Source organism: Mycteria americana, chromosome 6 (assembly GCF_035582795.1).
Source record: "Mycteria americana isolate JAX WOST 10 ecotype Jacksonville Zoo and Gardens chromosome 6, USCA_MyAme_1.0, whole genome shotgun sequence".
NCBI classification, from domain to species: Eukaryota; Metazoa; Chordata; class Aves; order Ciconiiformes; family Ciconiidae; genus Mycteria; species Mycteria americana.
This window is the reverse complement of record NC_134370.1, coordinates 15114464-15139985: the sequence shown is the minus strand read 5'-3', so window position 1 is coordinate 15139985 and position 25522 is coordinate 15114464. Positions and strand designations below refer to the sequence as shown.

Sequence of the window (25522 nt, the reverse complement as noted above, 5' to 3'; positions counted from 1 at the left end):
GTGATTCAGCTGTAGCAATCTTTTAAGTCTTTTGTACTAGCAATAGAGACTGGGTAAAGCACGTAGATATGTTTCAAAAAGCCCTTTAGCTGGTTTCATGAACTGTTGTGTAATGCTGGCTTGTGTTAGACAGTAAGTGCTCCAAGGGACAAAGTGGTTTGTTTCCTCTAGAGCTTCATTCTGCTAGTGAAAATATCTATTTTCTATATGTGGCTTTTTTTAACAGGTAAAAAAGCTCTGTTTTCTCCCCTTACTCTGCCATGCAGGTGTTACATCCTCTCCAATGAGAATGGCAAAATCCAGTTATCTCTCCGGCAATCCCGGTATGTGTCATTCCTCCAGTCTGTTGATTTCCTACTAGTGAAGAAAAGGATAGTGAAATACAGTACCTGTTGGTTTGGGCAGATTGGTGTGAAGTGTTAAAAGGACAAGAACTACATTTTTTTAAGGGATGAGACTTGTTTCTATTTCAGAAAGATTTTCATGTATATCGGCAAACATGGAGGTGTCTGACAATGTAGAGCTAATCAAATGGGTTCAGATTTAATTTCTGTTTATCACAGTTCCTAGACCCAACTTAACTTTTTTGTTTGTTTATTTGGGAAGAAAGGGGAAGTTCCACCATTGAATTTGCAATACAAACACATTACTTTTCAATGTTCAGCTCCATTTTAACCATTTTGATTAAATAGCAGACTTCGTCCTAAATGTCTCTTAAAACTGAGCCTCTTGCTTTGTCTTCTCTATGGAACAAAAATGCATAAACCATGTGGAATGAAGTATCTTAGAAATAAGTGGGGGAAAAAAACCCAAGCCAATGCTGTGCAGAATTTCAGACAGCATTTTACTCCCCTCATTTTCTTAGTGTCAGAGGAAGCCAGACTGACCTGTTTTGTTTGGCTTTGTTTACAGCAGCATGTCTGTTCCTTAATGCTATGTATAGCTTGGCAAAGATGCAGATAGTCCATTATTACATTTGAATAAACTGAAGGGTGTCTCTGATCCAGCAGGTTTTCCAGAAAGTACTAACTGTTGTTAATACTGATTTCTTTTTTTTGATATCCAGAGCAGAATGTGGATTATTCAGACGACTAGTCCTTTAACTTCTAACCTCTCTTTTCTTTTAGGCTAAACCCAAAGAGCAACAGCAAAGTGGAGGATGTTGAAATAACATGTATTAAGGATGTTAAAAAAGGCCAGCTAGTGAGAGGCTATGTCAAATCAATCACTCCATCAGGTGTATTCTTTGGGTGAGTAGCATAAGAAAATTATTCTGGGAAATGAGGGGTCTTGGAGAACTTATTTTGACCGTATGATTCTGGAATCTTGTTTGGGGGTGGTCTCTGGCATAATGTGATGTCGCAAAATGAATTTTGTCCTGGGAATCAAGATGTTATTGCTGCTTTCCTGAGCCTGTGAAATTGAAGTAGGGAAAGTTCGTGTGACACTATATAGAACTGGTGGTGCCACAGATATAGTCACTGTACTTTTTTTTTTTTTTTTTTTCCCCCTTTTCTGCCACTATGGAATACTTAGTTTTGGTTTTCCTCCTCTTCTCAGCTTGTCCACTTCTCTTTTGGGCCGAATCCTGTTCCAGAATGTTTCCCCTTACTTTGTACAGAAACACTCCTTATATGAAAAGTACCTGCCTGAAGGAAAGCTGCTCACTGCCAAGGTGCTTGGGTAGGTCCAACGTTCTTTAAAAGGGGCCATGAATTAGTAGAAAGGAGATGGTGGAGGAGGAGAGGATGGAAAGAGGGAGGATAAAAGCCGGGAAGATTTGAAAGAAGTTCATATCCTTGCAGTCATTGTAAATGCTCTGATTTTTTTTTTCCTCTTCTCTCCTTCTACTGCTGGCAACGCACCACAGTGTAAATGGAAAAGAAAAACATATTGAGCTCTCTCTCCTGCCCGAGGACACTGGGATGCCAAGCGTCTTGCCTGAATCCTTAGGCCTACCACGATATGATGCAGAGGAAGAAAAAAGAGAGGCAGATGACAGGGAAAAGAGGGAAGAGCTTAAGCTGAAGACAAAACGGAGAAGAGGAAACTCTGAAAGTGAGCAGGTAGGGATGTGATTGTGCAGGACATGCTAAAGGGACTAGGATGATCCACTGGGATCAGGCTGAGGAATTACACAGAGTAGGAAAAAAAGATTAAATTGCATTGGAGATTAGCAAAGATCAGAAACTATTCCATTTGGGTAGGAGTTAACTGAATTAGCAGCCCAGTTGTGTTGCCTGTGTGGCCCATCCTGTTGGTCTTGGCACCATATGTAGGTGAGCATGCATTTATTCTCTGTTGTCTCTGTTATGTGAGAGGATGGTGGGGGATGCTGTGCCAGGGCACTACCCTCTCTCTGCTGTCAGGCTCTTTCCTTTGTGATCAGAATTGCCTTTAAGGTTCATCCCAGTTGTTGCCCTCCACCATGCACTCATTTCCCCTTGTTGCAGGAGACTAAGCCGAAAAAGAGGAAGATCTGCTCAGCAGATGAAAATGACAGTGGAATTGAGGTATATTACCGGGAGGAGGAGGAGGATGACCAGGAGGAAGAGGAAGCTAAAAAGAAATCTAAGGTGAGAAATTTGGAGGAGAACCTGAGCCAAAATTACTTTCCAGCCCTATTGAGATGTATTAGTTTTGACTTGGATGACAATAAGTATCATTGCTGCAGATAGGACTGACACAGACTGGTTTTTGTGTCATCTGAAGATGGCTTGAGATGGACTGAGTTTAAATTACAGCAAAGGTGACCAGAGTTTAATGGTTTTGCTGGTGGGCCGTTTGCAAGTGTGAGAAGTCAATAGTACTGGCCAGAGAGAAGCCACAAGCAAACAGCTGTTGTCTGATCTCAGCTTAAACACTTCAAATTAAAAGCCAGGGCTTTCCCTGTCTTCTTCCAAACAGATAAGGAAACCGGGTGAAGCTCCCAGGTTGCAAGTATCCGTGGGCTTCACCTGGGATGAAGACATGAATGCAATGGATATACCTGTGCTGAATCAGAAAGAAGAGAGCTCAGAGAGCGAGGAGGAGGAGGATCTGCAGTCAAAGGTACTGTGTACTAGTTCTGCCTGCACGGGAGAAACTACATGGTGGATGGCTGTAATGTGATGTCTCGGTAGTTGCATGTCTGTCTGCCTCATAACAAAGCCTTTTAACCCAAGGGAACATCTCTGACAGTGAATAGAGAACTTCCTTAACTACTCTGAGCACTGGGCTTAGCAGCAGATATCTCTGAAGCAGAGGCGGAAAGGCCCTATTTTAGCATGGCTGCATGAAAATAGGGCTTCTCATGTCGACATGCTAAAAAAATAATTATTTAGGGTCAAACAAACATTTTCATGAAAGTAAAACTTTTGTATTTGCTGTCAGCTCTGTTTTTTACTTTCCTGAGTGTTGTAAATTTACAGGAAAACCTGGACATGAAAAACCTTTCCAAATTCTAGTCCTCTTATTTAGAATAACACCATAAAATTCTTATTTTATGCTGTGATTTTTTAGAATAGTTTTCCAGTGTGAGCAATTCAGCAAAATCAGAAACAAGCTCATTAATTGGTTTCATGTTTGCTCTTCAGGATTTCCCCTGTCCCTTAAAACTCACCTCTGTAAAGGCCATGCATGGCTGATGCTTTGTTGCCCAAGGTATAGCTACCTGATACCTATGGCACTGTCAGTTCCCAATTTAGAACTGAGTCACCCTAGTGATCCAGCAACATACCCCAGCCTTGCACAATTTCTCCCCATGTATCCTGGATTTTTACAGAGTACAGGGTGGTGGTGAGCACTGGTCCGGAGCGTAAAGATGGAAGAATAAGAGGGAGGGGTGAAGTGTGAATCCCGCAGTTGGGGTGCAAGACTAGCAAAGTATTTGGTCCCTCAATGTATTTCATTAAAAGAAATGAGATTTCATGTACTCGTGTTCTTCTTGGAGGTGTGAACTGTGTGTGTCTGTGTGTGAAGGGGTGGAGTGTGTGTACCATTTTCCTCCTTCCTTAAACAATGGCCCCATCCCTTCCTGTAAAAACTGCCTCGCCTTGGACATACTGGGGTCTGTCTGTGCTTTAGCTGGGCCTGCCTATTCCCACATGAAGTGCCTGCTATTCCCCAGTTCTCCTTTCTTTCTCTTTCAGCTGAAGAAACAAACAAAGAAAGAGAAGGAGCTAGAGAAGCAGAAAAAGGAGAAGGAGCTCTGCAAATTAGAGGCAGCCCTGATGGACCCCAGTCGACAGCCCCAGTCAGCAGATGACTTTGACCGCCTGGTGCTGAGCAGTCCCAACAGCTCCATCCTCTGGCTACAGTACATGGCTTTCCACCTCCAGGCTACTGAGATTGAGAAGGCCAGAGCTGTGGCAGAGAGAGCGCTTAAAACAATCTGCTTCAGGTAATAATGGGGCTCTGCCTTTCTTTGCCCTTAAGAATAAATCATGGCTGGGTAGTGGTGATGGGAGAAGAGTATTGGTTGCGTCATCACTGTGTGTGCATGTGTGTGTGCAGTGGCAGGGCCTGTTTGCAAGCTCAAAAGGATTAAATGGTGGCAATTGTCAGCTGGCTCTTTGAAGGTCTCGCCTGAGTCACCCACACTTGGCCTGTAGCTGACTTGCCGCAGCTCATGAGCACAGTAACTCCTCAAGGTATCACTGAGCACACAGACATGCCTCTGAGCCTCAGAGCCTCTGAGTCAGAAGGGTTTGGAAGAGCACAATGCTGTCAGTGATGTCCTTAAAACATGAAACAAACTGTGAAACTTGTTGCTCTTTCCATAGGGCTGCACCCTTTTGTATTAAATCATCTCTACAGCATGATTAAGTATATTGTGCTTTCTTGAATCATCCCTGTGGTTTTTAATTACAAACAACAGTGATCAAAAGTTGTAGTGTGAAACAACTGCTATGGTCTATTCCAAAAGTGGTGTTTCAATGAGCAGTATGCCACCTTCCTTTGTCCTGGAGACAGGCTACAAGCCAGTGAGTCTTTGTAGGGTGGTTTGCAAAAAGCTGATGACGGCTGGTAAAAGGCTAAATATTCTTGTTCACATCTGCTTTAAGGGAAGAACAGGAGAAGCTGAATGTCTGGGTAGCTCTGCTGAACTTGGAGAACATGTATGGTACTGAGGAGACACTGATGAAGGTCTTTGAGAGAGCTGTTCAATACAATGAACCTTTGAAAGTCTTCCAGCATCTGTGTGACATCTATGCCAATTCTGAGAAGTACAAGGTAAGACACTGCCAGAAGCTCCCAAACACGTATTCTGTTCAGTCATGCCAGTAAACTACCAATGCTGGCTGTATAATCTTCCAGCTGTCAGACATTAGGCCTATCTTGTTCCTAACTGGGATTAATAGTTATGATTGACAGTGGACAAGGAACTATTGATACTTGCTTCTCTCTCGTAAGTGTTTGGAGATACCTGGGCCAAAAGTAAAAGTTTTAGAGCTACAAGGCTTTATTATGAATCTATGTGATCTAACCTAAATCTGCCCTTCCAGCAAGCAGAAGAATTGTACCACACAATGTTGAAGCGTTTCCGTCAGGAGAAATCTGTGTGGCTGAAATACGCCTCTTTCCTCCTGAAGCAAGGCCAGACTGAGGCTACACACAGGCTTTTGGAGCGTGCTCTCAAGGCTTTGCCCACCAAAGAACGTAAGCACTCTCTTCCCTATTCATAATGTGGACCATGTGTTGACAGGTTTCCAGTAGATGGGCTGCTCTCCGATAGCTCTGTCTGTGACAACGTTTGAAGTAAGTGAAAAGTGCAAACACTTGGTGCTAAACATGCTGCCCTTGACTGTAAGGGGAGGGGAGATTTCAGCCTGGATATCAATGCTAAACCCTCCTGTAATAAAACTTGCCGTGATGGGCAAAAGCAAAGCACCCAAAGCAAAGAAGACTTTGAGTCTTACAGCCCTCTAGAAAAGTTCAGTTGGTCTAGTCCCAGGTTTGTGGGGCTGCCCATAGATGCTGCAAGATGCATTTTGAATGTAAGAATAAACTTCTGTCTAGAGAGAGCTGAAATGGGAAGTGAACTGTGACCCTCCTCTCTCCCAATCTGATCCCACCTTGGTCCAGAACCACTCTGCAACAGAGCCTTTTGTCTCTGGGTAGAGATGGTGCTGGCTCTGTGCCTGCCTCTGTTCTGTGTAATTATCACTCGTGTTTTTTCATAGGGAAGAGGGCTGCTGGGATACCCTAACATGTCATTACTTGTTCCAGATGTGGATGTAATTTCAAGATTTGCACAGCTGGAGTTCCGTTTTGGGGACCCAGAACATGCCAAGGCCCTCTTTGAGAGCACCCTCAACAGCTATCCCAAGCGGACAGACATCTGGTCCATCTACATGGATATCATGATCAAACATGGCAGCCAGAAGGAAGTACGGTGAGTTGTGCTACAGCAGGCTGGGAAGGGGCAGAGTACAGTGCTTGGAGCAACATTTGAAAAGAGCAGAGGTACCTTGCAGCATGAGATTGTATAGGGCCTCCCAGAGCAGAGCAAAACAGAATTTTTAACACCTAGAGAAAGAAAACTGGGGTGTGTGGAAGGGCTTATCCTTGCCAGGACTGGGGAGACTCCAAGGAGGTTCGTAGGGCAGAGAGGGACTGATTTGTAAGTAGTGACCTGCATGACAGAAACTAGAGCACTTGCATGGAGGTTCATCTGTTCCTCTGGAGAGATTGCCTTGTTATATCTGAAGGGTGAGATCAAGCCCTTGTGTATCTTGTAACATAAAAATGGAGAAACTTTTTTTTTTTTTTTTTCATTTTCTTTTCTGAGAGTTGACAAAAGGTAGCCCAGCTTCCCACACTATGGATCCAGCCACATCCACTTAATGAACGCAGGGTCAAATACAGTGGCTGGATCTTAGCTTAAGTTGACCAGCACCCTTAGAGTTCTGCAAGCAAATAGAAGGCTTCTGCTTCGAGGTTTTGGCTAGTTGTCAGGAATCTCTTTCTTCAAGCACCAGCACTTCGCAGCACGTTGAATGTCTCCCCTGACTTTCTGCTCTTTGTTCAAAGGCAGGATACAGGGCTTGTGTTGAGTGCTTTCACCAACACAGCGACCTGAGTCTCTTTGGTTTCTTTCAGGGACATCTTTGAGAGGGTCATACACCTGAGCTTGGCACCAAAGAAGATGAAATTCTTCTTTAAACGCTATCTGGATTATGAGAAGAAATTTGGTACAACAGAAAGTGTCCTGGCTGTTAAAAGAGCAGCACTTGAGTATGTGGAGACCAAGAGTTCCCTTGCTGACACCTAAGTATGGCACAAGTAAAAGCAGAGAGACTCGGCTCTCCATGCAGTGTGGGAACTGAGAGGTTCCCACGATTCACGATGGAGTTCCACTGTGAATGTCCATGGACAATGAGTTTCTGGAGAGTATTAGTCTATGACCAAACCAAACTGGAAAGAACAAACAATCTAAGGAAAAGATTTTGATAAATGTTTGCAGCTTTGTCCAGATGTTACAAATAATCCTAGTCTGTTGATGACTTTGAAGACATGTTTTTAAATATAGACTGGTTTATAACCAATATAAACATCAGCCATACCTGTTCTGCTTTCCTGGGGAAATGGTGCAGTTATGATCCACTATTTTTAATACAGTGATGTCTTATAAATTGATTTCTCTCTTTGTCAAGATGTCAGAGAAGACTCTTGCCTTTCAGCTGAATTAACACTTTGAAAGATTTATGTGAAGTGCCTTTGTACTCCTCACAATTGGTAGAGCAACGCAGAATTGTGGCATAGTTGAGGTGGAAGGGACCTCTGGAGATCATCTGATTTAAACCCCTGCTCAAAGCAGGGGTCAGCTAGACTAGGTTGCTCAGGACCATGTCCAGTTTGGTTTTGATTTCTCCAAGGATGGAGACTCTACAACCTTTCTGGGCAACCTGTTCCAGTGTTTGACCATGCTCACAGTAAAAAAGTGTTTACTGTGTTTCTTATGTTTAAATGGAATTTTTTGTATTTCACTTTGTGCCCATTTCCTCTTGTCCTGTCACTGAGCACCACTAAGAAGAGTCTGGTTCCACCTTTTTTACACCCTTCTGTCAGGTATTTATCTATGTAGATAAGATCCACCTTGAGCCTTCTCCTTAGGCTGAGCAGCCCCAGCGCTCTCAGCCTCTCCTTGTACGATGGATGGTCCAATCCCATGATAATTTTCCTGTCCTCTGCTGGACTCACTCCAGTAGGCCTGTATCTGTCCTGTGCTGGGGAACCCAGTACTGGACGCATCACCCCAGATGTGTGACGAAGGGATTGAGTGCACTCTCAGCAAGTTTGCAGATGACACCAAGTTGTGTGGGAGTGTTGATCTGCTGGAGGGTAGGCAGGCTCTGCAGAGGGACCTGGACAGGCTGGATCGATGGGCCGAGGTCAATTGTATGAGGTTTAACAAGGCCAAGTGCAAGGTCCTGCACTTGGGCCACAGCAACCCCATGCAACGCTATAGGCTTGGGGAAGAGTGGCTGGAAAGCTGCCAGGCAGAGAAGGACCTGGGAGTGTTGGTTGACAGCCGCCTGAATATGAGCCAGCAGTGTGCCCAGGTGGCCAAGAAAGCCAATGGCATCCTGGCTTGTATCAAAAATAGCGTGGCCAACAGGACCAGGGAAGTGATCGTGCCCCTGTACTCGGCACTGGTGAGGCCGCACCTCGAATACTGTGTTCAGTTTTGGGCCCCCCACTACAAGAGGGACATTGAGGTGCTGGAGCATGTGCAGAGAAGGGCAACGAAGCTGGTGAAGGGTCTGGAGCAGAAGTCTTATGAGGAGCGGCTGAGGGAGCTGGGATTGTTTAGCCTGGAGAAAAGGAGGCTGAGGGGAGACCTTATTGCTCTCTACAACTACCTGAAAGGAGGTTGTAGAGAGGTGGGGGTTGGTCTCTTCTCCCAAGTAACAAGCCATAGGACAAGAGGAAATGGCCTCAAGTTGCGCCAGGGGAGGTTTAGACTGGATATTAGGAAATTTTTCTTCACTGAAAGGGTTATCAAGCATTGGAACAGGCTGCCCAGAGAAGTGGTTGAGTTGCCATCCCTGGAGGTATTTAAAGGACGTTTGGATGAGGTGCTTAGAGACATGGTGTAGTGGTGGTTTTTGGCAGTGTTAGGTTTATGGTTGGACTCGATGATCTTAAAGGTCTTTTCCAACCTATACGATTCTGTGGTTCTGTGTCTCACCACTGCAGAGTAGAGAGGAAGGATGACCTCCTTCAGCCTGCTGGTAATGCTCCTCCTAATGCAGCCCAGGATGTTCTTGGCCTCTTCAGCTGAAAGGGCACATGCCTTTAAAGCCCACAGCATTCAGTTATGATGGATCCCATGATCACAGCCATCTCTCATAACAATTGCCAGTGATTGATGACAGAAATAATTGGCGATTTTCAATAGTGGTTGTCTCTTAAGAGAAATCAATGAAGTCAAAGAAAAAACTGTTTTTCTGTGCTGAAAAAAAGTCATCCCAGTCTAACTTTCTGCTTGAAAAAAGCCAAGTATCTTGGGTACTTAAGTAGGCTCTGTCACTAGTGTTGGTGCCTTATGATCTGTATTCTTGTAACTCTCCAGTAAGATGTGGATATGATCATATATGTGTTTTACAGATGAAGAACTAAAGGCAAGGGGAAAAGCACCTATGCAAACAGGTGTGATTATCCAGTGTAGACACTAGTGGGTGCCCAGCTTTGAAATATCAAACTTGAAGCGTCTTACTCATTGTAGGTGTTCTGAACTCAAAACCAGAGCTCTGCAGGACCCAGCTCTTCTACCTCTGTGAATGCCCAGTGAATGATAAGGCTGAATGATTCAGCATTTAATTCATTCCCAAGTCCGTTGTGATCCAGAAACAAGTCATTTCACTTCTTGCCCCCAGGGAGAGCAGGGTACTGTACTCAGATTTTGCTTAATACTCTCCTAGAGAAGGAGGCTGCTTGCAACATCCAGTAGCAGCTGCTGCTTTTTTTAAGAACACAGCTGCAATGATGGTAGCTTTTTTTGAGGATTAATCAGTTACATAATAGAATACGTAAATAAGCGTTGCAATAGAAACCAAGATCCCTTTGAGGTATTGTTTCGTCTTGACTACTTGGGGCTATTATAGTCTCTACAGTAGTCAGCAGGGAAAATGAAAGACCTGTGTGTAATTCTCCATACTGGAGGAGCCTGGTTTGAACTCATCTTGCTGCTGGGAAGTGTGCCCTAACTGGCAACCCGTAGGCTGCTCTGCAATGGGGTTGTTTTCAGCCTCTATAGGAAAAGCAGAGAGCGTGAGCTCACAGCCTGCGTGATCCAACATGCCAGGAAGACAGGCTGCTCGACTTCCCTCTTGGTGTTTCAGTGAGAAGCCTAGCCCACTTGCTTGTGCTGGTGTAACACGCCAGGTGGGTTAACGTCCCTTACATCAGCATTGCCAGTGGGGAAGGATGAGCAATGGGGTCAGCAGGGATATTTGTGAGGGTGCTGATGGGCTACAAGGACCAGAAGCTGAGGGCTGTCTCATCTGGGGCCATGCTCAGGACTGCAGAGGAGGGGAGGAAAAAATCCCTACAATGGCAAACAAGTATTGTGAGTGCAGTGGCTTGCTCCACTCCTTGCTGTCAGCTGTCCACTCAAACTTGCCTCTCCAACAAGAGGGAGGGAAAACGGACAAGCTGGACAAGCTCCTAGCCCATCCCAGCACATGCAAAGTGGCTGGCATTAATGGAGAAGAGAAGGGAACTAAACAGAGCAAGAGCTGGTTTGTGTTCATGATTTATTCTTAGGATAAACAAATCCATTCCCAGGCATTACGTGTCTTGCCCCTTTCCTTCAAAGGAAGGAAGCGGAGGAGAAGGAACTGGAGTGGAGGTGGTTCAAAGGAATAACTAGGACTATCAAGGAGGGAGGCAAGGGAAGTAAAGGAAGTAAGAGGAACAGGCATATGCTTATGCTGCTTTGTTTCAGCAAGTTACCTTGCATCTGCTGACCTGGGTGCGGAGGGGTGCATGCGTGTCTGCATGTTCACACCCGAGGGCCAGTGAGAAATGTAAATGAACTCTCTTTCATCTCAAGTTAATGCAATTTCATTTAACTTGCATCTGATCGTTCCTGCAGATTAGCTGATGGTGAGGCTGGGAGCCAAGCCTTCCCACAAATGCAAGGCAAATCTGTAAAGAAGCTGAACAGGAATCCTGGGATGCCTTGCCCATTAAGCGGTGTTCCTGCCTCTCTATGTGAGGAATACCCTCCAGCTCTTTCTTGCAAGGGGACATGTATTTAGAAACCTTTTTACAAATGTTTTCTTTCCTTTGCTGCAGTTGTGTATCCTGATGTACAAGATCTGTGCTACTCATTGCAAGAATAACTAAAAATTGGTGTTACTAACTTGTAATATGTGGTTATACTTTAAAACTTCACATCCTGGGGCCATCTGGATAGGAGAGGATCTGAAAGTTTAATAGAAAGAAAAAATAAGTTCCCAGTCCTTGGGTTCAAAGAGAATGTTAAAATATGCCTTTTGTGTCCCCATGAAAAAAACTCAGAAAGCAATGAAAAATAACTCTTATTTAATAACTTATTTCAAATCTCCTTGTGTGTAAACCCCTCTGAGTTCTGTGGGTTTGAGTAATTTTTTTAACAATTTAAGGCATTTTGGTAAATGGCACAGTGTAAAAGGAAGTTGTTCCTGTAAAGAAGCAGTACAAGTAGGAAGAATAAACTCCATTGTCCTGCCAACTCTTGAAACAGTGTTGGGTATGTAGGGCTGACCCTCAGGAGAGAGAAAAGGGACCACACAGTGCCAGAAGAGCCTTGAAGCCTTGAAGCCATAGTCAGCACAGCACCACGGTGAGGACAGAAATTTTACACCTCTCTGGCTTTGCTTTCTCAGAATACAGTTCAGTCCATAAAAGAGACCATCTACTGCAGGGACCATTTAAGGCAGTGGAAAGGGTTTAAGAAAGTTCAGTGGTAGAAGGGTGGGGAGAGGACTACTCCCCCCCTCCAGTTCCTGCTGTCCCTCGTCACTGCAGGGCTGCAGTCCCAGTGCAGCAGATGGGTGTATGTAATGTGGTCTTTTGTCTGGCAAGTTTCTTGTCCCCTTTCCCTAGAAGAAAGATGCTCCATTAATACAGTTAACTAACTATAATTATATAGTATATACACTATATATATGTGTATATATACATATATGTAAAACTAATTCTGGTTGACGTCTTGCTGCAACTCGCAACCCAAACAAGTGGGACTCTCATCCGATGGTTGGATGAGAAATGCAATGAGCTGCAGACAGCGGTGTGGCTTACTGCGGGTACTGCTTCCTCTGAGCCCCCACCTCACCCGAAAGCTATTCTGCTGATGATGCCATCTTCCAGGATTATAAACTCATGGTTGCGACCATTTGAGCTCATTAGAGATTGCCAGGCACTTCACTAAGAACAAAGGGAGTTTGATGTCCTACCCAAATTCCAACCCGGTAATTACAGAGTGTCTTTCTGAATACTAGGAATATTGGTGATTCCTCTTGCCTTAGTCTCTCAGCTGTTCAGTGTGCTGCTGTGTTACTGACCCATTCCTTCCCAGGTGCCATTGCATCCCCCTTGCCATAGGAATTTACCCACTGCTTCCCTCTTTTTCCCTGCACTGTGAAGCTTGTAAAGTGCTCCAGGACCTGCCTGCATAACAGGCACTGAACAACTGCAGAAGATACCGATGCTGATAAAACAAGTAGGTGGCTGGGATGGCTGGGGCTAACCCTGCCATGGGGAAGACGGGTGGGACTGCAGGAGTCATGGTTAGAAATGTTGTGCCCACCTCTCGCTCCCCGAGGTTTCTGCTGGTGCATTAGATGGCAGGGTGCACTGGCAGCCTGGAGGTAAGGTGTGCCTCTGCTCTTTGCTCCCCTCATTTCTCCAGGAGCAGCAATGAGACGGTTGTGTCTGAGGGAGGGGTTCCCCAGCTCAATGTATTGCTTATCTCTCAATGTATTGCTTATACCCTCTCCCTTGAGGCTGTTGATTCCTATTTAGCTGCTGAGAGAAGTAATCCTGCTGGGAGGAATATTCCCAGTGAATCCCTCAGCCGTGCACCGATACTGATAGCCCTGCCAGGCAGTCTGGGGAACCGCTCCCAGCGACCATCTGTCTTATGAAGCCAAAAAGAGCATTTCGTGGCCTTCTGGGCTTGGCCCGTTCCCTTCCACCCCTTTGGCCCATTTGTGGAGCCGGCTGTAGAGGGGGAAGCCCTTGTTCTCCCGGTAGATGTAGACGCCCGTGATGGCATTCCACTGGGGGCTTGGCTGGACACCCTCCACTGGGAACTCTTGCACCAGCTCCTTCTCCTCCTTGTCCAGCGCCACGAAGCCAAAGAAGTGCTTCACGTTCTTGGCTGCCAGGATCCTTGAGTGGACCTCTGCCGTGCGACGGAAGAGCTTGTCCTCGTTGGAGCGGTACTGGGCCCAGTAAGCCTCCTGCCGGTAGCTCAGCGGCGAGCAGCAGTGCTTCAGGCACTTCGTGAGGAAAACCAGGACCGCAACGATGCCGATGAGCAGCCAGCCAAAGAGCTGAGAGAGAAGAGAGAGGCTGCGTTAGGACAGGACAAGGTGGTCTTACCCACTATGTGTGGCTTTCTCCCCAACGTGCCTACCTGGGACTCGTATCTCAGCCTCCGCGTCACCTCGTCCCTGAACTTGGTGAGGTTCGCTGGCACGTCTTTACAGGGGAACCTGGCCAGCACCTCGGCTCTGTACTCAGCTGGGAACTTGTCCAGGGAGGACGGCCTGACAAACTCGCTGAGGGCGCAGATGTAAGCCTCCCCGCGCAGCAGGGAGATGACTGACCAGGTGACGGGTGCCACAGCTGCTCGGCCCATGATGGAGCCGAAGAGGAGGAAGGTGGCGGCGGCAGAGAAGTTCTTGATGCCACGCTTGTGGCACTCAGCCACCAGGTTCCAGGTGTGGTTGTTCCAGATGACGCCAATGAGGAAGAGAGCCAGGGCCGGGACACCAATGGCAGCCAGCCCGTAGATGTAGTTGCGGGCAGGGGAGCAGGGGCAGTTGAAGGCGACAACTGAGAAGAGCTCCTCGCTGCCCACCGTGCCCAGGGCTACCAAACCGTTGAAGATCATCACGTCTTTGCTCTTAAAGAACAAGGAGAGGAAGCGGAAGTTCTCGGCGACGAGGGCGGCCATCTCGTCCTGGGGGCGAGAGGTGGTGTGTACTGCAGCAGGGGACCGTGCTGACCCACCTCCCAGCACTGAGGGACAGGCCGATGCGGGGTGAAATGGCCTTGGGCTGGCTGGAGTGCAAGGGGCTGCTCCAGGAGCACACCACCTTCACTGCGGTTCCTTCCTCCTGCCTGGCGTCCCAGCCTCTGGAGCTGGTTGCCGATACCAGGGATACTTCAAAAGGAGCCGAAGAGGGATTCACCCTAAGCAATGTGTGAAACCTCCATCATTTCAGTTTCCCACTAAGCTCTCCAAAAGCGTCTCTGCAGCAAAGATTACCAATGGGACAGCTGTTTCTGCCCCTGTCATTTGCACGTTGTCGTCTTCCTTCTCTTTGGGTTTAGTCACGTCCCACAGAGGTGATTACTGTCAGCGTTGCTGCCAGACACTCAATGATCTCCCAAGCCTACAACGAAGGAGGACGCTGTGTTACTGGGGAAACTGGACTGGAGCACCAGCATCTGGGATGCGTCCCCAGCCCTGCCACTGACTCACGCTAGCCCAGGCACACATGGCATGTGCGTGCTGGTGCCACGCTGCCTTGAAGGTGCTGTGTGTGGCTTTTACCTTCCTCTTTAGACCTGATGAGTTAATATTTAGTAACAGCCAAGGGTACGTCAGGGAGGCAGCAAGAGGTGCCTCAAGATGGCCCAGCAGGTTTGGGGGCAGGGAGATGTGGTGTGGGAGGGCCAGGCAGGAGCAGCCTCCGCTGACAGGGGTGAGGGGATGCTCAGGGGCTGTTGCTACCCGCAAGAGAAGTTACTTTCTGGGAAAGCAGAGCTTATCTTGATGATCCAGGATACAAACACCAAAAGCCGATAGAGCTGGGTCAGCAATTATGTAGGAGTTTTTGCTAGGATAGGTGTGGCAATGATCTCCTCTCCCACAGCTGGTTGACATAACCGTACTCCCTGTCCTGGCCTGCAGTCCTGGCGCAGCCTCTAACTGCTGGCCTGAAATTGAGCCCCTCGACCTGCACACCTCCGTGCCAGAGATGCACTTCAGGGCGTTTTGCCTGTACGGCTTCCCCCAGCCCCTTCTCCAAGTACAACACTGGTTATACTGGGATGCCCACCCCACCGACAGGGCTGGGCTGTGTGGACTCCGGGCACTCAGGACCAAGCAGGGGGGAAGCACGTGCCCTGATTTTTCTGAAGGACAGGGAAATAATTAGGGAGTATATCCATGCCCTCTGCAGTGACGCCCATTCCCCCATGACACTTGTAAGCTGCGTTTAATTAATTGAGAAGATTCAGGAAGAGCCAAGCACCTTGCTAGCTCTGGGAACCCTCTCCCGTGTGATGAAACCTGCGGCCTCGGGGCAACTGCTGTCACCAGGGTTTGCTGGAGACAGGAAGGACCCGGGCACCGGACTAACCGTCTTCGGCAGCTTGTGCAGTGCTGGCAGCGTTGGCACACATGTAGGGCTCCTGGGGAGCCCTGACCTACAGCAGGGCTGCTCCGAAATCTGCCCTGATGCCAGCATCTCCCAGCCCGTGTGCACCGAGCAAGGCTTCCCCTGGCCACCCCCAGCTGTGGGGAAAAGGCTTTGGGGACGTTAGTGCAGAGGAGACAAAGGCACCTTAGTCCTTATGGTCTCTTGTACAAGGCTTGCTCATGCACTGTGCTTGAAGTCACTCCTGTGCTTCAGTTCATCTGCTGCCCCACCAAATCCTGTTTTACCCCCTTGCTCTGTGGGGCAGCGGAGGGGAAAGGGGGTAGAAATTTGGCCTCAGTTCCCTGCTGTCTCTAATCCATGGCCATCCCTTTAAAGTCATGCTGTGATAGCGCTGAGTTCAAACACAAGCAGCCCTTAATGTCTTCCTGCATCTTCCCAGTCTTCCATATGCAAAACTCCCTCAGCAAAGGAGACGGATCAGCCAAAAACTGCAGCCATGTGACAGGGACCAGGCCCCCGGCTCTGGCAGCCGCGCTGCGCGGTACACCATGTTTGCAGCTGGACGCTAAACCTGCAAAGTTGCTATAGTGTGTGGGGTTCAAAACCCCGTTACTAGAGTTACCAGCAAATAGCCCTGACAAACAAGGCCCTGCGACCTTCCTGACAGTGCCTGGCAACCGGCAAAGCAAAAATAAGAGGAGCTGGCAAAAGGGAGTATCCTATTTTGGGGGGGGGGGGGGATGTTACCCTTCCTCTGCTTGGGGTTATGGTGACTGCTTGGGAGAGAGAGGGGTGGGTAGGAGGGCAGGGGAAAAGTTTTTTGCAGCAGATCATGTTTTAGCAGCCTCAGCAAAGTTTTAGCAGCCTCTGTTAAAGTCTTTCCCCAAAACACGCATGAAAGCAAGAAAAAATGAAGTAACTTACTTGAAAAGTTGTTGAAACCAGTTCTGGAGCCTTCTCAGCCCCTCGTGTGGTTTCTGCTTCGGCTGTGGGGGGTTCCCAGCAGTGCTGGGCTGTGCAGAAGTGGGGATGCGGCTGAGGCTGGGCTGATGGACGAAGCGAAAGCTGATGAAAACAGCGTTAAGTGTTTGGCAGCTTCCTTTTTCAGTCTGCAACGTGCCCTCGGCTGTTGGCTTTTGGGAGGAGGGAGGAGGTTTTTCTTGGGGCCCTGTGCTTGGGTGGGGCAAAGAGCCGGCGCTTGGCTTCTGCTGGGTGCAAGGCTGAGATTGTGCCTTTAAAAAAAAAAAAAAAAAAAAGGAAAGGGAAGGCTGAGAATGAGTCACTGGAAAAAGGACATGGTCCTTTTTCAGACCCGTGGTGCAGCTGTGCGAAGGCTGGCTGGGACGGCCTGGGATTTGCCTGGAGGATGGGAGTGATGGGGTGCCTTGCTGGGGTGCACAGGGGAAATGCTGGAGCCCCCCAGCCTGGGGGTCGGATGCAGCCCCCGTGGTCCCCAGGGGATGCGGTCGTGCATGGGAGAAGCCCTCGGTCCCACGCGAAGGGGCAGGAACTGCTGCTTTTGTGCACGGGAGCCGGCTGACCCAGCGGGGAAGACACCAGCCTGGCTGGGTTTTCAGGAGAAGCAGGAACCCGCTGTCACGGGCTCTGCGGGGCAGCCAGGTTCTGCTTCCCGCAGCCTGGGACGGAGCAGAGGCGGTGGTGGGGGCTGCTGCGGGGCTGGGGGGCTAAGCGCGGCCGGGGGAGCCACGGCGTGCGAGGCTGGCGCAGCCCGCGATTTGGCGAGTGTGGTGCATTCCTGCCCGGCTCGGCTTTTCCGCTCGCTGCTTCCTCTGCAGAGCAATGCCTGCGAGGCAGCTGAGCACGCCTCGCTTTCTCCTCGCGTTGCTCCCTCCTCTCTGCCGTCTGTCCAGCTCCAGCCCCCCGCCCAGCCTGTTGCAGAGGCCGGAGGCCCCCGTCCTCCTTCCCCAGCCTCCTCATCGCTGTGTCAACCTCATCGCGGGGTTGAACTCAGCCATCCCCAGAGCACGCCTTCAGCACGTCTGCAGCAACACCCACGTTCCCCTCTGCCCGGAACAAAGCTACGCTCAGCCCCGCGTCAACAGTTCAGCCAGGGTTTTTGGACCGAGTCCTCCGTCTTACCCCCAGATCTGGGGTCCCTGGGCGGGTTTGGCAGCTCCCAGGTGTCTGGGTGCGGTGCACCTCTTGGCGCTCCCACACCTCCGTGCCTGGCTCCCCTCGCACCCGGCAGCTGCCGGCCCGGCCGGGGGCCCTGGGCTCGCTCCGCACTCGGGGCGCTGCTGGTAACCGGGCTGAGCGCTGGGGCCGCAGCCCGGCTGAAATCCCAGGTCGGGTTCCCTAGAGAGGAGTCTCCTCCCAAAGGTGACGGAAGATGTCCCCAAAATGCAGGAAAGAGAGGACACCCTGCCTGCTCTGCGGGAACTCTGCGACTGCTGAAACTGCTGCATGGGGGCAGAGCTCTGGTCCTAAAAATCTAAATTAAAAGTGCAAAACCTTCTCTTTGCAAATGCACGCTGGTTTTTCAGTATCTTAATGGCTCTGCCATGGAGCCCGCCAGCCCTGAATGCTGCTGGCTGTTGTGGGGGCTCTGAGCCTTTCTCGGTGAGCCATTAGCAGCGCTCATGCAAATAATAGGAGTGGAAACCGCCTTTATCTTTTAATCTTTTGCTTTGTAAATCAGGTTTTGTGCCTACTAATTTCTGGGCAGGTGCCTTAATTAAAGTTTGGGGTGTGAAGATTAATGATAAATCTGTGTCACTTTCTTCTGGGAGTCAGCCAGATTCAGCCTGCCCTTGACTACAGGCTTGCTAAGGCTCTGTCACAGCAGCTCGGAGAATTTCCTCATCATTTTGGTCCTTTGTTCTCCTCTCCCCACAGCCTCTGTGGAGTTACACACCGATAATTAAGGTTTATGCAAACGATAGTCACCTCAGTTACCAGCCAGCCGTAATAAGTTAGTTTAAACAAGAATGCAGCAGCAGAAATTTCAAGGGGATGAGCATTTCAAAAGGGACACGGCAAGGGTAAAACTCGTCTCTCAAAAGGGGTTTTCCTTCTCCATATTGGTAATAAAATCAGGGCCACCGGGGAACGCTCTTCCGGGCTGCGATTTCCATAGTCACCTTGAGGGCCTGCATCTCGTTATCCTCAGTTTCTCTGGAAATGGGCAGCCACCTGGTATTGCGTAGGGTCAGCGGTGCCTCCCCGGCTTCTCCTCAGGGCCAGAGCTGGCTCGCTGCTGGCCACTGCACTCCGGCAAAACGCCCAACTCGCGCGGCCTCAGCACCCTGGGCTTGGCCCAGGGGCCCCCCCGGTCCTTTTCATTGCATTCAAATAAAGAAACGCCAACAGCTTTTGTAAATGGCTTTTATAAATGCTTGTGCCTAAGCGTGGAGCTTGAACAGTAAGCCTGAATTATTTATTTGGCTCCTTAAACAAACACCCAGGAAGGTTTTAACGTCAGTCTTTGTGTCAGGGAGGAATCCAGGTAGAATTGCAAGAACAAACTGTCCTGCAGCAAATTTGGGGCAGGGGGTTGGCCTGGCCCCCACCCTCCATGCTGTTGAGTGATAGCTGCTCTCCTTGTCTAGACAACCCCTTCAAGGAGCACCTCTGTGGGCTCCTTGTTGAATAGCACCTGTGACACCAACCACGCTGGTCCCGTCATGTGTAATTCGTGTGAATGTGGATTGTCCCTTCACTAGCTCGTTGTTTCGGTCAAATTTATTTTAAAGCTTTTCTTGGCCTGGAAGCTGTGTGTGTCTGTGGGGATGCAGTGTGTGGAGGGGTAGTGGGGAGACTTTTGGGGTTTCGCAGCTTGGCATGAGAGAGGGGCACCCCCAGCTTGTTTCCCCACCAGGGGATTTTTAATACTGCTTAAACCCACATGTGCTACCCAGTGCTGAGCACGTGGTAAAAGAAAGGAAGTTTTGCACATCTGGTAGCGTCTGCCTTGGCAACTGCCACAACACAAACCTGGTGCTTGGCGGTGTGGGACGCACGGCACGTCCGTCTGGCTGACGCATCGCGCCCTTCAGCATCCCTGGGGCTTGTCCATCACAGCCTCGGATAGCTGCCCTGCTCAGCCCAAAACTCCTTGCCTGAATTACCAATGCTGTAGGATTGGATGTGGGAGCAGATGGGATCGCACCGGCACCACCGAGCCCTTTGGGTGCCCGTCCCCCTGCAGCCCCTGTGGTGCTGGCCCTTGCCCCTGCCCAGCTCGGATACCCACCTGTCTGCCCTCTCTGCAGCCCCTCTCCCAAAAGCGGGGCTCTGCCTCCTCAAAGCCCTGTGCCCCCTCACACCCGGCTGTAGTAGGCAGCTGTCTCCCTTCGGGGCTCAGGGGGGCGCGGGGGGGGCTGCCCCTCCCCTGCCCAGCCGTTGCCACTGGGGAGGGCAGGTGGGTGGAGGTGCAGCGGGGGCTTGCATCGGTGCCAGCTCTTCAGGGCCGTGTTCATGGTGCCCTGGTCGGTGATGCCCAAGAGCTTCTCAGCGGCTTCCCCTGCATCAGCAGGGGCTTTCCTGGGCGAGTGGCAGTGAGCGGCCGCCAGGTCCGTGCTCATGCCCTCGAAGAACTGCTGGATGCAGACCTTGGCAAAGCTCCTGGCGTGCTCCGCACATGTCTCGTCAAACAGCTTGCGCTCAATGTCAATGTAGTGAGACCAGTACCTGCTCTTCAGGAAGGCAGCTTGGGTGAAGCAGGGCCGGAGGGATCTGACTAAGAAAGCCAGCGTGGTCATCAGCAGCACAAAGCACCAGCCCAGAGCCTGCAGGGACGAGGGGGGAACCAGACCCGTCACAGGCAGGCAGAGCACATGCCCAGCACTTCCCACCAGCCAGCAGCAGCCCCCTGGGCTTTGAACCAGCCTGGCTCTACTTTGAGCTGTTTGACATTTGGCTGCATTTACATTGCAAATGCCGGACAAGGAGACCCTACGTACCATGTCAGTGCATCTGCACTGAAATTCTGTTTGATGTGCCCATGTAGGCGGCACCTCTCCACTTCTCACCGTGTATGGCATCAGCAGGCAGTGACCATAACAACGGACCGAATCCTGCACCCAGCCCATGGTCCTGCTTCTGATACGGCCGTGCCTCACCTATGTCTAGGATAGTCTGTGTCCTCTGACTCGCAGCTAACGTCGTTCCAGATACTCCCCGGGTTTATGCAGCTGTCTAACCCTTTTCCCGAGCTGCTGTGCTCAGTAACATCTATCGTGGGTGAGCAGCGGCGACAGGTTCCACTGTTAACGGGGTCTGACAGGAAGGGTGGGATGAGGGCAGAGCCAGGACTGGTCTGTCTTGTTCACCACTGGTCTCAGCTCAGGCTGTCACCGGGCTGTGCAGGCAGAGCTCACGAGGGTGAACCCCGCTCTAAATGCAGCCCTCTAAAAGTGCACCTGGGAGGGGGGTATCTGGGTGGCACCTCTTGTTTTGCAGCTCCCAGTGCTTCCTGGCAGCTGGGAATTGGGGTCTACACAGGAAAATCTGCTTTGTGTCTTTGGAGAACTCTCTGTGCCTCCATTTTGTCTTCTTAAATTTGGGATAATGATTCCTGCCTGTTCTAAGGAGGTCAGGGAGAGGAGCTGCTTTTGAAAAGGAGTACATGAGTGACCAGAGTGGGTCAGACTATCCTGTCTCCAAGGTGGGCAGAAGCAGAGGGCTTGAGAGGAATTAAGCACAGAACAAGCAGTTAGTGGCACTTCTTCATTTGTGGTTCCCTGGGATGGCTAATAAACACATACTGGCTGTTTCCATGCAAGTGACAGAGGCAAGTGGCATAGATGGTTATCAGCCCATTGCTTGCACACGTTATAATAAGCAGCAAGAGCAACCACAGGCAACCGGTGGGTTACAGGAGGGGGTGACAGCCCACCAGCCAGGCAGTAACAGCCATGACAGCCCCTTCTGAACTTGCTCTAAATGAATCTGTGCATACGGCTTGGCCTTGTATCACTGCCCTGCAGCCCCAGGCTGCCCAGGCAGGAGGGGGGACTGAATTATCAGGATGATCTACAGCTCCAGTTTCTGCACCACGCTGGAGGTGTAACTCTCTGGAGCTGAGCCTGAACACCTTGCACCCCTGCGAAATCACCAGTCTCTCCTCCTGCAGCTTGATTTCGACAAGGAGATTCCCTCGAGGGAAGAGCTAAGGCTGGCAGTGCTTAACCCTCAACCACCAGCAAGGGCACAGCCATGATGCCTCTTACCTGCGAGATGCAGCGCAGGTACCTGACAGCCACTTCGTTGGTGATGAGCTCCTGTCCATCATAGATCTCCTTGCAGGGGATGCGGGCAAGGACCCGCTTCATCTCCCCTTGGGAGAGGCCGGGGTGGCTGGCGTTGCCCAGGGTCTCCACGGGCACTGAGGTGCAGAAGGCGCAGGTGATGCACTTGCCATCCAGCAGCGTCACTGAGACCCAGACCACCGGGGCGATCATGGCCCGCTGCGCCATGGAGCAGAACATGTAGCGCAGGACGGCCCGATCCTTCCCTCGCTGGCCCTGGGGTCGCCTCCACTCCTCTGCCAGCATGGAGACGTTGTTGTTCAGCACAAAGCCCAGCAGGAACAAGATGAAGGGGGGCACCAGGAGGATGCCCAGCCCATAGGCCAGGTTGTAGCGCGGCAGGCAGGGGCAGTTGAAATCAAAGGCTGAGTACATCTGGGCACTGGCGAGGGCCATGATCCCGCAGATGCCAGTCATGAAGGACTCCTGGTTGGACTGGAGGAACTGGAAGATCATCCGAAACTTGTCCATCTCCCCTTGATGTGATTCCTCCCCGCACTGGGGTCCAGCTGTGGCCTCAGTTTACTTCATTCTTTCAGTCCCCCTCTTCAAAGACGGGCATCAACAAGTCTCTGTGCAGTTCACTGGTTCATTTATGCACTCTTACAGCCCCAATATTTAAAGCAGAAAATGAAAACATTTTTTTCTGCTGATTTTGCTGCTTGCAAAAGTTCAGAGTTTTCTTCCTCCTGCTCTTCTTTGGGTCTGTGGGACCTGGGTTGTTTCTGGTTTGCTAAACCTGGCTTTGTTCTTCTCCACAACCCCATTTCTGCAGTCTCCCGGTCACCGGTCCCCTTGTCTGGAGGGTGCAGGTGTTACCATGGCTGTGTCCTCCCCAGAGCAATCTGTGCCCTGGGCAGAAAGGGGAGTTGGCTGGTCGGCCTCTGAGAACCCGTTTGCAAATGCAGGAGGTGGGTGCTCCTCCCGGGACCGGACGGGACGCCCCACCTCTGCAGTGCTGGCACACAGGGAAAAGCAGGGCACCAGAGCTTCCCCCCTCCCTCCATGTCCACATCGCCCCAGCAGCATCTAATGCAAGTGCCTCACAGGTCTGCCAGTCCCCTGGTCTGTACCTGCTTCTGCTTCACTGGGAAATGCCTTTTCTCTGTTTTATTCTGCAGAGGGAAGGGAAGAGAAAAGGAAAGGCAGAGGAAGGAAGGGTAAAGCTCTTGGTGCTCTGGGATGTTGTATCTGTACTGCTGAAGTCTGTTATTCGCTCCCCTCCATCCTACAAATGTCCGCGTTTCAGCCAGACTTACAAGATGACACTAGTAGCTACTTGGTTTTCATAGCCCTGTGCCCTCGGGGCTTGCTAAAATATCCTTCAAACCCTGGCTGGCATAGTCTGGTGACACCCAGAGGCACATAGGGCTTTTCCTGGCTTTAGGGCTGGAGAAAAACAGGCAGAGAAAGGAGAGAGGGCTGCAGGGACAGGGGCGCAGAGGACGCACCCGGCTCCGCAGGCGGGTCCTGCTGAAAGCATCCGAGCCCTGGGTGCCTCTGCTTTCTCAGGAGATGCTCCCTGTCCAGCAGAGCTCTGAGATTCAGGTTTTCCCCTGAGATTCCTTCTTTTCACCCACTTTCAATGAGCATTTCTGAAGGGCTTCAGTGCACTTTGCTCTGAATGGCAGCGATGGAGGCCGAACGATTTCCTTGCAGCTGCCTCTTGTGGGTGTAATCCCAGCCCCTTGATAAATTTGGGATGTGCAGGAATTGGGAATACAAGAAGGATGTGTAAATCCTGCCAGTGACCTCCCTGGCCCAAGGGCAGCCGCTGTCCCCCGAGGGACCGTGTCTCCCAGCAGTACCAGCCCACCTGCGGGCATGGACTGTGCAGAACCCTTCCTGCCATCAGGGCAGCGGGTACCCGCGGCCCCGGGGGCTAAGGGTGCAGCGGAGCTGCCGCTCTGCTGAAGATCACACGAATCCTGCCGGGAAGGGCAGAGCAAGGACTACCTGAACCGGCGACGTGCATCCATTTAGCAGGGGGGGCTGGGGCTGGGATTTGGCCATATGCCTTGACCTGAGGCTAAGGTGTCCAGGGGCACGTTTCCCATGCAACCAGTGTATGGTGCAGGGAGGTCTGAGCTAGCTGGGTGCTGGGCTGGCTGGTCCGTACAGCAGGGGATTGCTGACAGTTTAGCCATGCCACTTTACCTGGGCTTATTAATTCAGTAGCAACACCAGGCGATCTGGACCCAAGCAGACCTGAATACCTGCATTGCCCTCCCTGTGCTTTGCACACCAGGAGCAGCCTGGGCAGAGCCAGCTCAGGTCTGTGGTGGATATGTCCCACGTGTTGAGACTGGGGTACAAAGCTTTCCCATCTCTTCCATCCCTCTCCCCTTTCACAAGGGCACGGCTCAGTTCAGCTCATTGCTGTCAGCTCTGCAGAGCCGGGGGCTTTCTGGTGCAGAGATCCTGTGCGCATTTGCCAGCACAGAGCTGACCAGACAGACTCCTCCCCAGCTTGCCAGAACTGAGACAAACACTAATGAGATGTGATAGCTACGGTTGGGCCAGGCTTAGCTCCTATAGCACAAACCTAAAAGAAGTGGATTGTGTTGTTGGTGCTCTCCTGCATCTTTATTCCCAGTTCCCAAAGCAGTTTTGACGCACTAGGTTGCACCCTCAAGCTGGCCAAAAGATGGGGGAGCATTTGGACTACAAGTAGTTGTAAAACAGATGGTTGCAGTATTGACTACTTGCAAGTCGTTCAGTCCCTCTGGTCCAGGCACCACCCGTGTTGTTGACATGAGTATCGAGATACATCCGACTGTCTGGGCACCAGCACGGCTGCATTGGTGGCCGTGAGACACGTCACCAAGGCAAGCCGTACATAGGTGGGTGGCATGTGGGAGATACTTTTCACCAAGGTTTTGCAGTGTGTTGGTACAGAGGTAGGAAGCCAAACCAGGTGTTTTGACCATTAGTCAGCGCTGCAGTTTCTGATGTCTCCCCCCACACCAGCCCTGGGGCTCAGTTGATAACGCCAAGTTCACCCCGAGATGCCACCACAGAGGTGAGCACAAAGCACGTGGGTAATACCTGGGCAGTCTTAGCTCTGCCTGCTGTGGAGAGGTTAATTGCATGATCTCATCAAACGGGAAGAGATTTGGCTGCATGAATATAGATGAGGCTTATTGTATTGCTAGCTAAGAGCTCAGGCAGGCTTCCCTGTTCACCTGGCGAGTGGCTTTTTGAAGGGCAGTTCACATCAAAGCCTGCATGAATCAACCTTGTAGAAAGCAGAGAGCTTTTTGATCTCCAGGAAAACTCTGCCTTTCATTAAACATGAATGAGGAGTCTGAGCCTGCTTGGTGTACAGCACTGGCGGTTCTCATTGAAGCCAACAATAAGTCAGTGGGATTCAAAACAGAGCCCGGAGAAGCCAATGCCTGGGTCTTTCTTTCAGTGTTGCCTTGTTAGGGAGGGCCTTGTTTTCGTGAGCTTGCCAATGGAAAGTTCACTCCAACAGATTTGCAAGAGAAGGCAGAGCTGGTGCTTCCTCCCACAATCCCAACCTGCTTGTGCTTTGGAAACCAGGTCCTGGGAGAGACGGTACATGCCCAAGTCCCTCCCAGCATGGGTCCTGCACCTGGACACCAAGACAGACACCAAGCCAGGGAGATGGGGAGGGCTTTGCGTGTCCCAGTCAATGTA

The 25522-nt window shown here is 50.5% G+C and overlaps 3 protein-coding genes across 4 annotated transcripts in view; 1 reads left to right on the top strand and 2 right to left on the bottom strand.

The window, feature by feature from the left end:
* PDCD11 (programmed cell death 11) overlaps window positions 1-11266 on the top strand; it is a 29921-nt gene extending 18655 nt beyond the window's left edge. Inside the window, exons 26-37 of one of the 2 annotated variants that reach the window (XR_012776137.1) lie at window positions 267-323; window positions 1128-1250; window positions 1561-1683; window positions 1871-2066; window positions 2454-2576; window positions 2908-3051; window positions 4131-4381; window positions 5046-5214; window positions 5487-5640; window positions 6211-6376; window positions 7084-8052; window positions 11084-11266. Coding sequence is in view for 1 of the 2 variants with exons in the window: in XM_075504621.1 (XP_075360736.1) it covers window positions 267-323; window positions 1128-1250; window positions 1561-1683; window positions 1871-2066; window positions 2454-2576; window positions 2908-3051; window positions 4131-4381; window positions 5046-5214; window positions 5487-5640; window positions 6211-6376; window positions 7084-7255 (1678 nt within the window). In the remaining variant the exon portion in view is untranslated. Of the gene's footprint in view, window positions 1-266; window positions 324-1127; window positions 1251-1560; window positions 1684-1870; window positions 2067-2453; window positions 2577-2907; window positions 3052-4130; window positions 4382-5045; window positions 5215-5486; window positions 5641-6210; window positions 6377-7083; window positions 8247-11083 lie in introns of those variants that run through there. The other variant, XM_075504621.1, reaches the window with a different exon arrangement.
* A 216-nt stretch (window positions 11267-11482) lies between these two features.
* On the bottom strand, window positions 11483-17301 carry CALHM2 (calcium homeostasis modulator family member 2). Its single transcript, XM_075504622.1, has 3 exons — window positions 16515-17301; window positions 13613-14597; window positions 11483-13529 (listed from the first exon to the last, which is right to left on the bottom strand). Exons 2-3 carry the CDS (start codon window positions 14153-14155, stop codon window positions 13113-13115), a joined length of 960 nt encoding a protein of 319 aa, XP_075360737.1. The 5' UTR covers window positions 14156-14597; window positions 16515-17301; the 3' UTR covers window positions 11483-13112.
* A 2569-nt stretch (window positions 17302-19870) lies between these two features.
* CALHM1 (calcium homeostasis modulator 1) lies at window positions 19871-22330 on the bottom strand. Its single transcript, XM_075504063.1, has 2 exons — window positions 21782-22330; window positions 19871-20338 (listed from the first exon to the last, which is right to left on the bottom strand). Exons 1-2 carry the CDS (start codon window positions 22328-22330, stop codon window positions 19871-19873), a joined length of 1017 nt encoding a protein of 338 aa, XP_075360178.1.
* Window positions 22331-25522: the final 3192 nt, after the last annotated feature.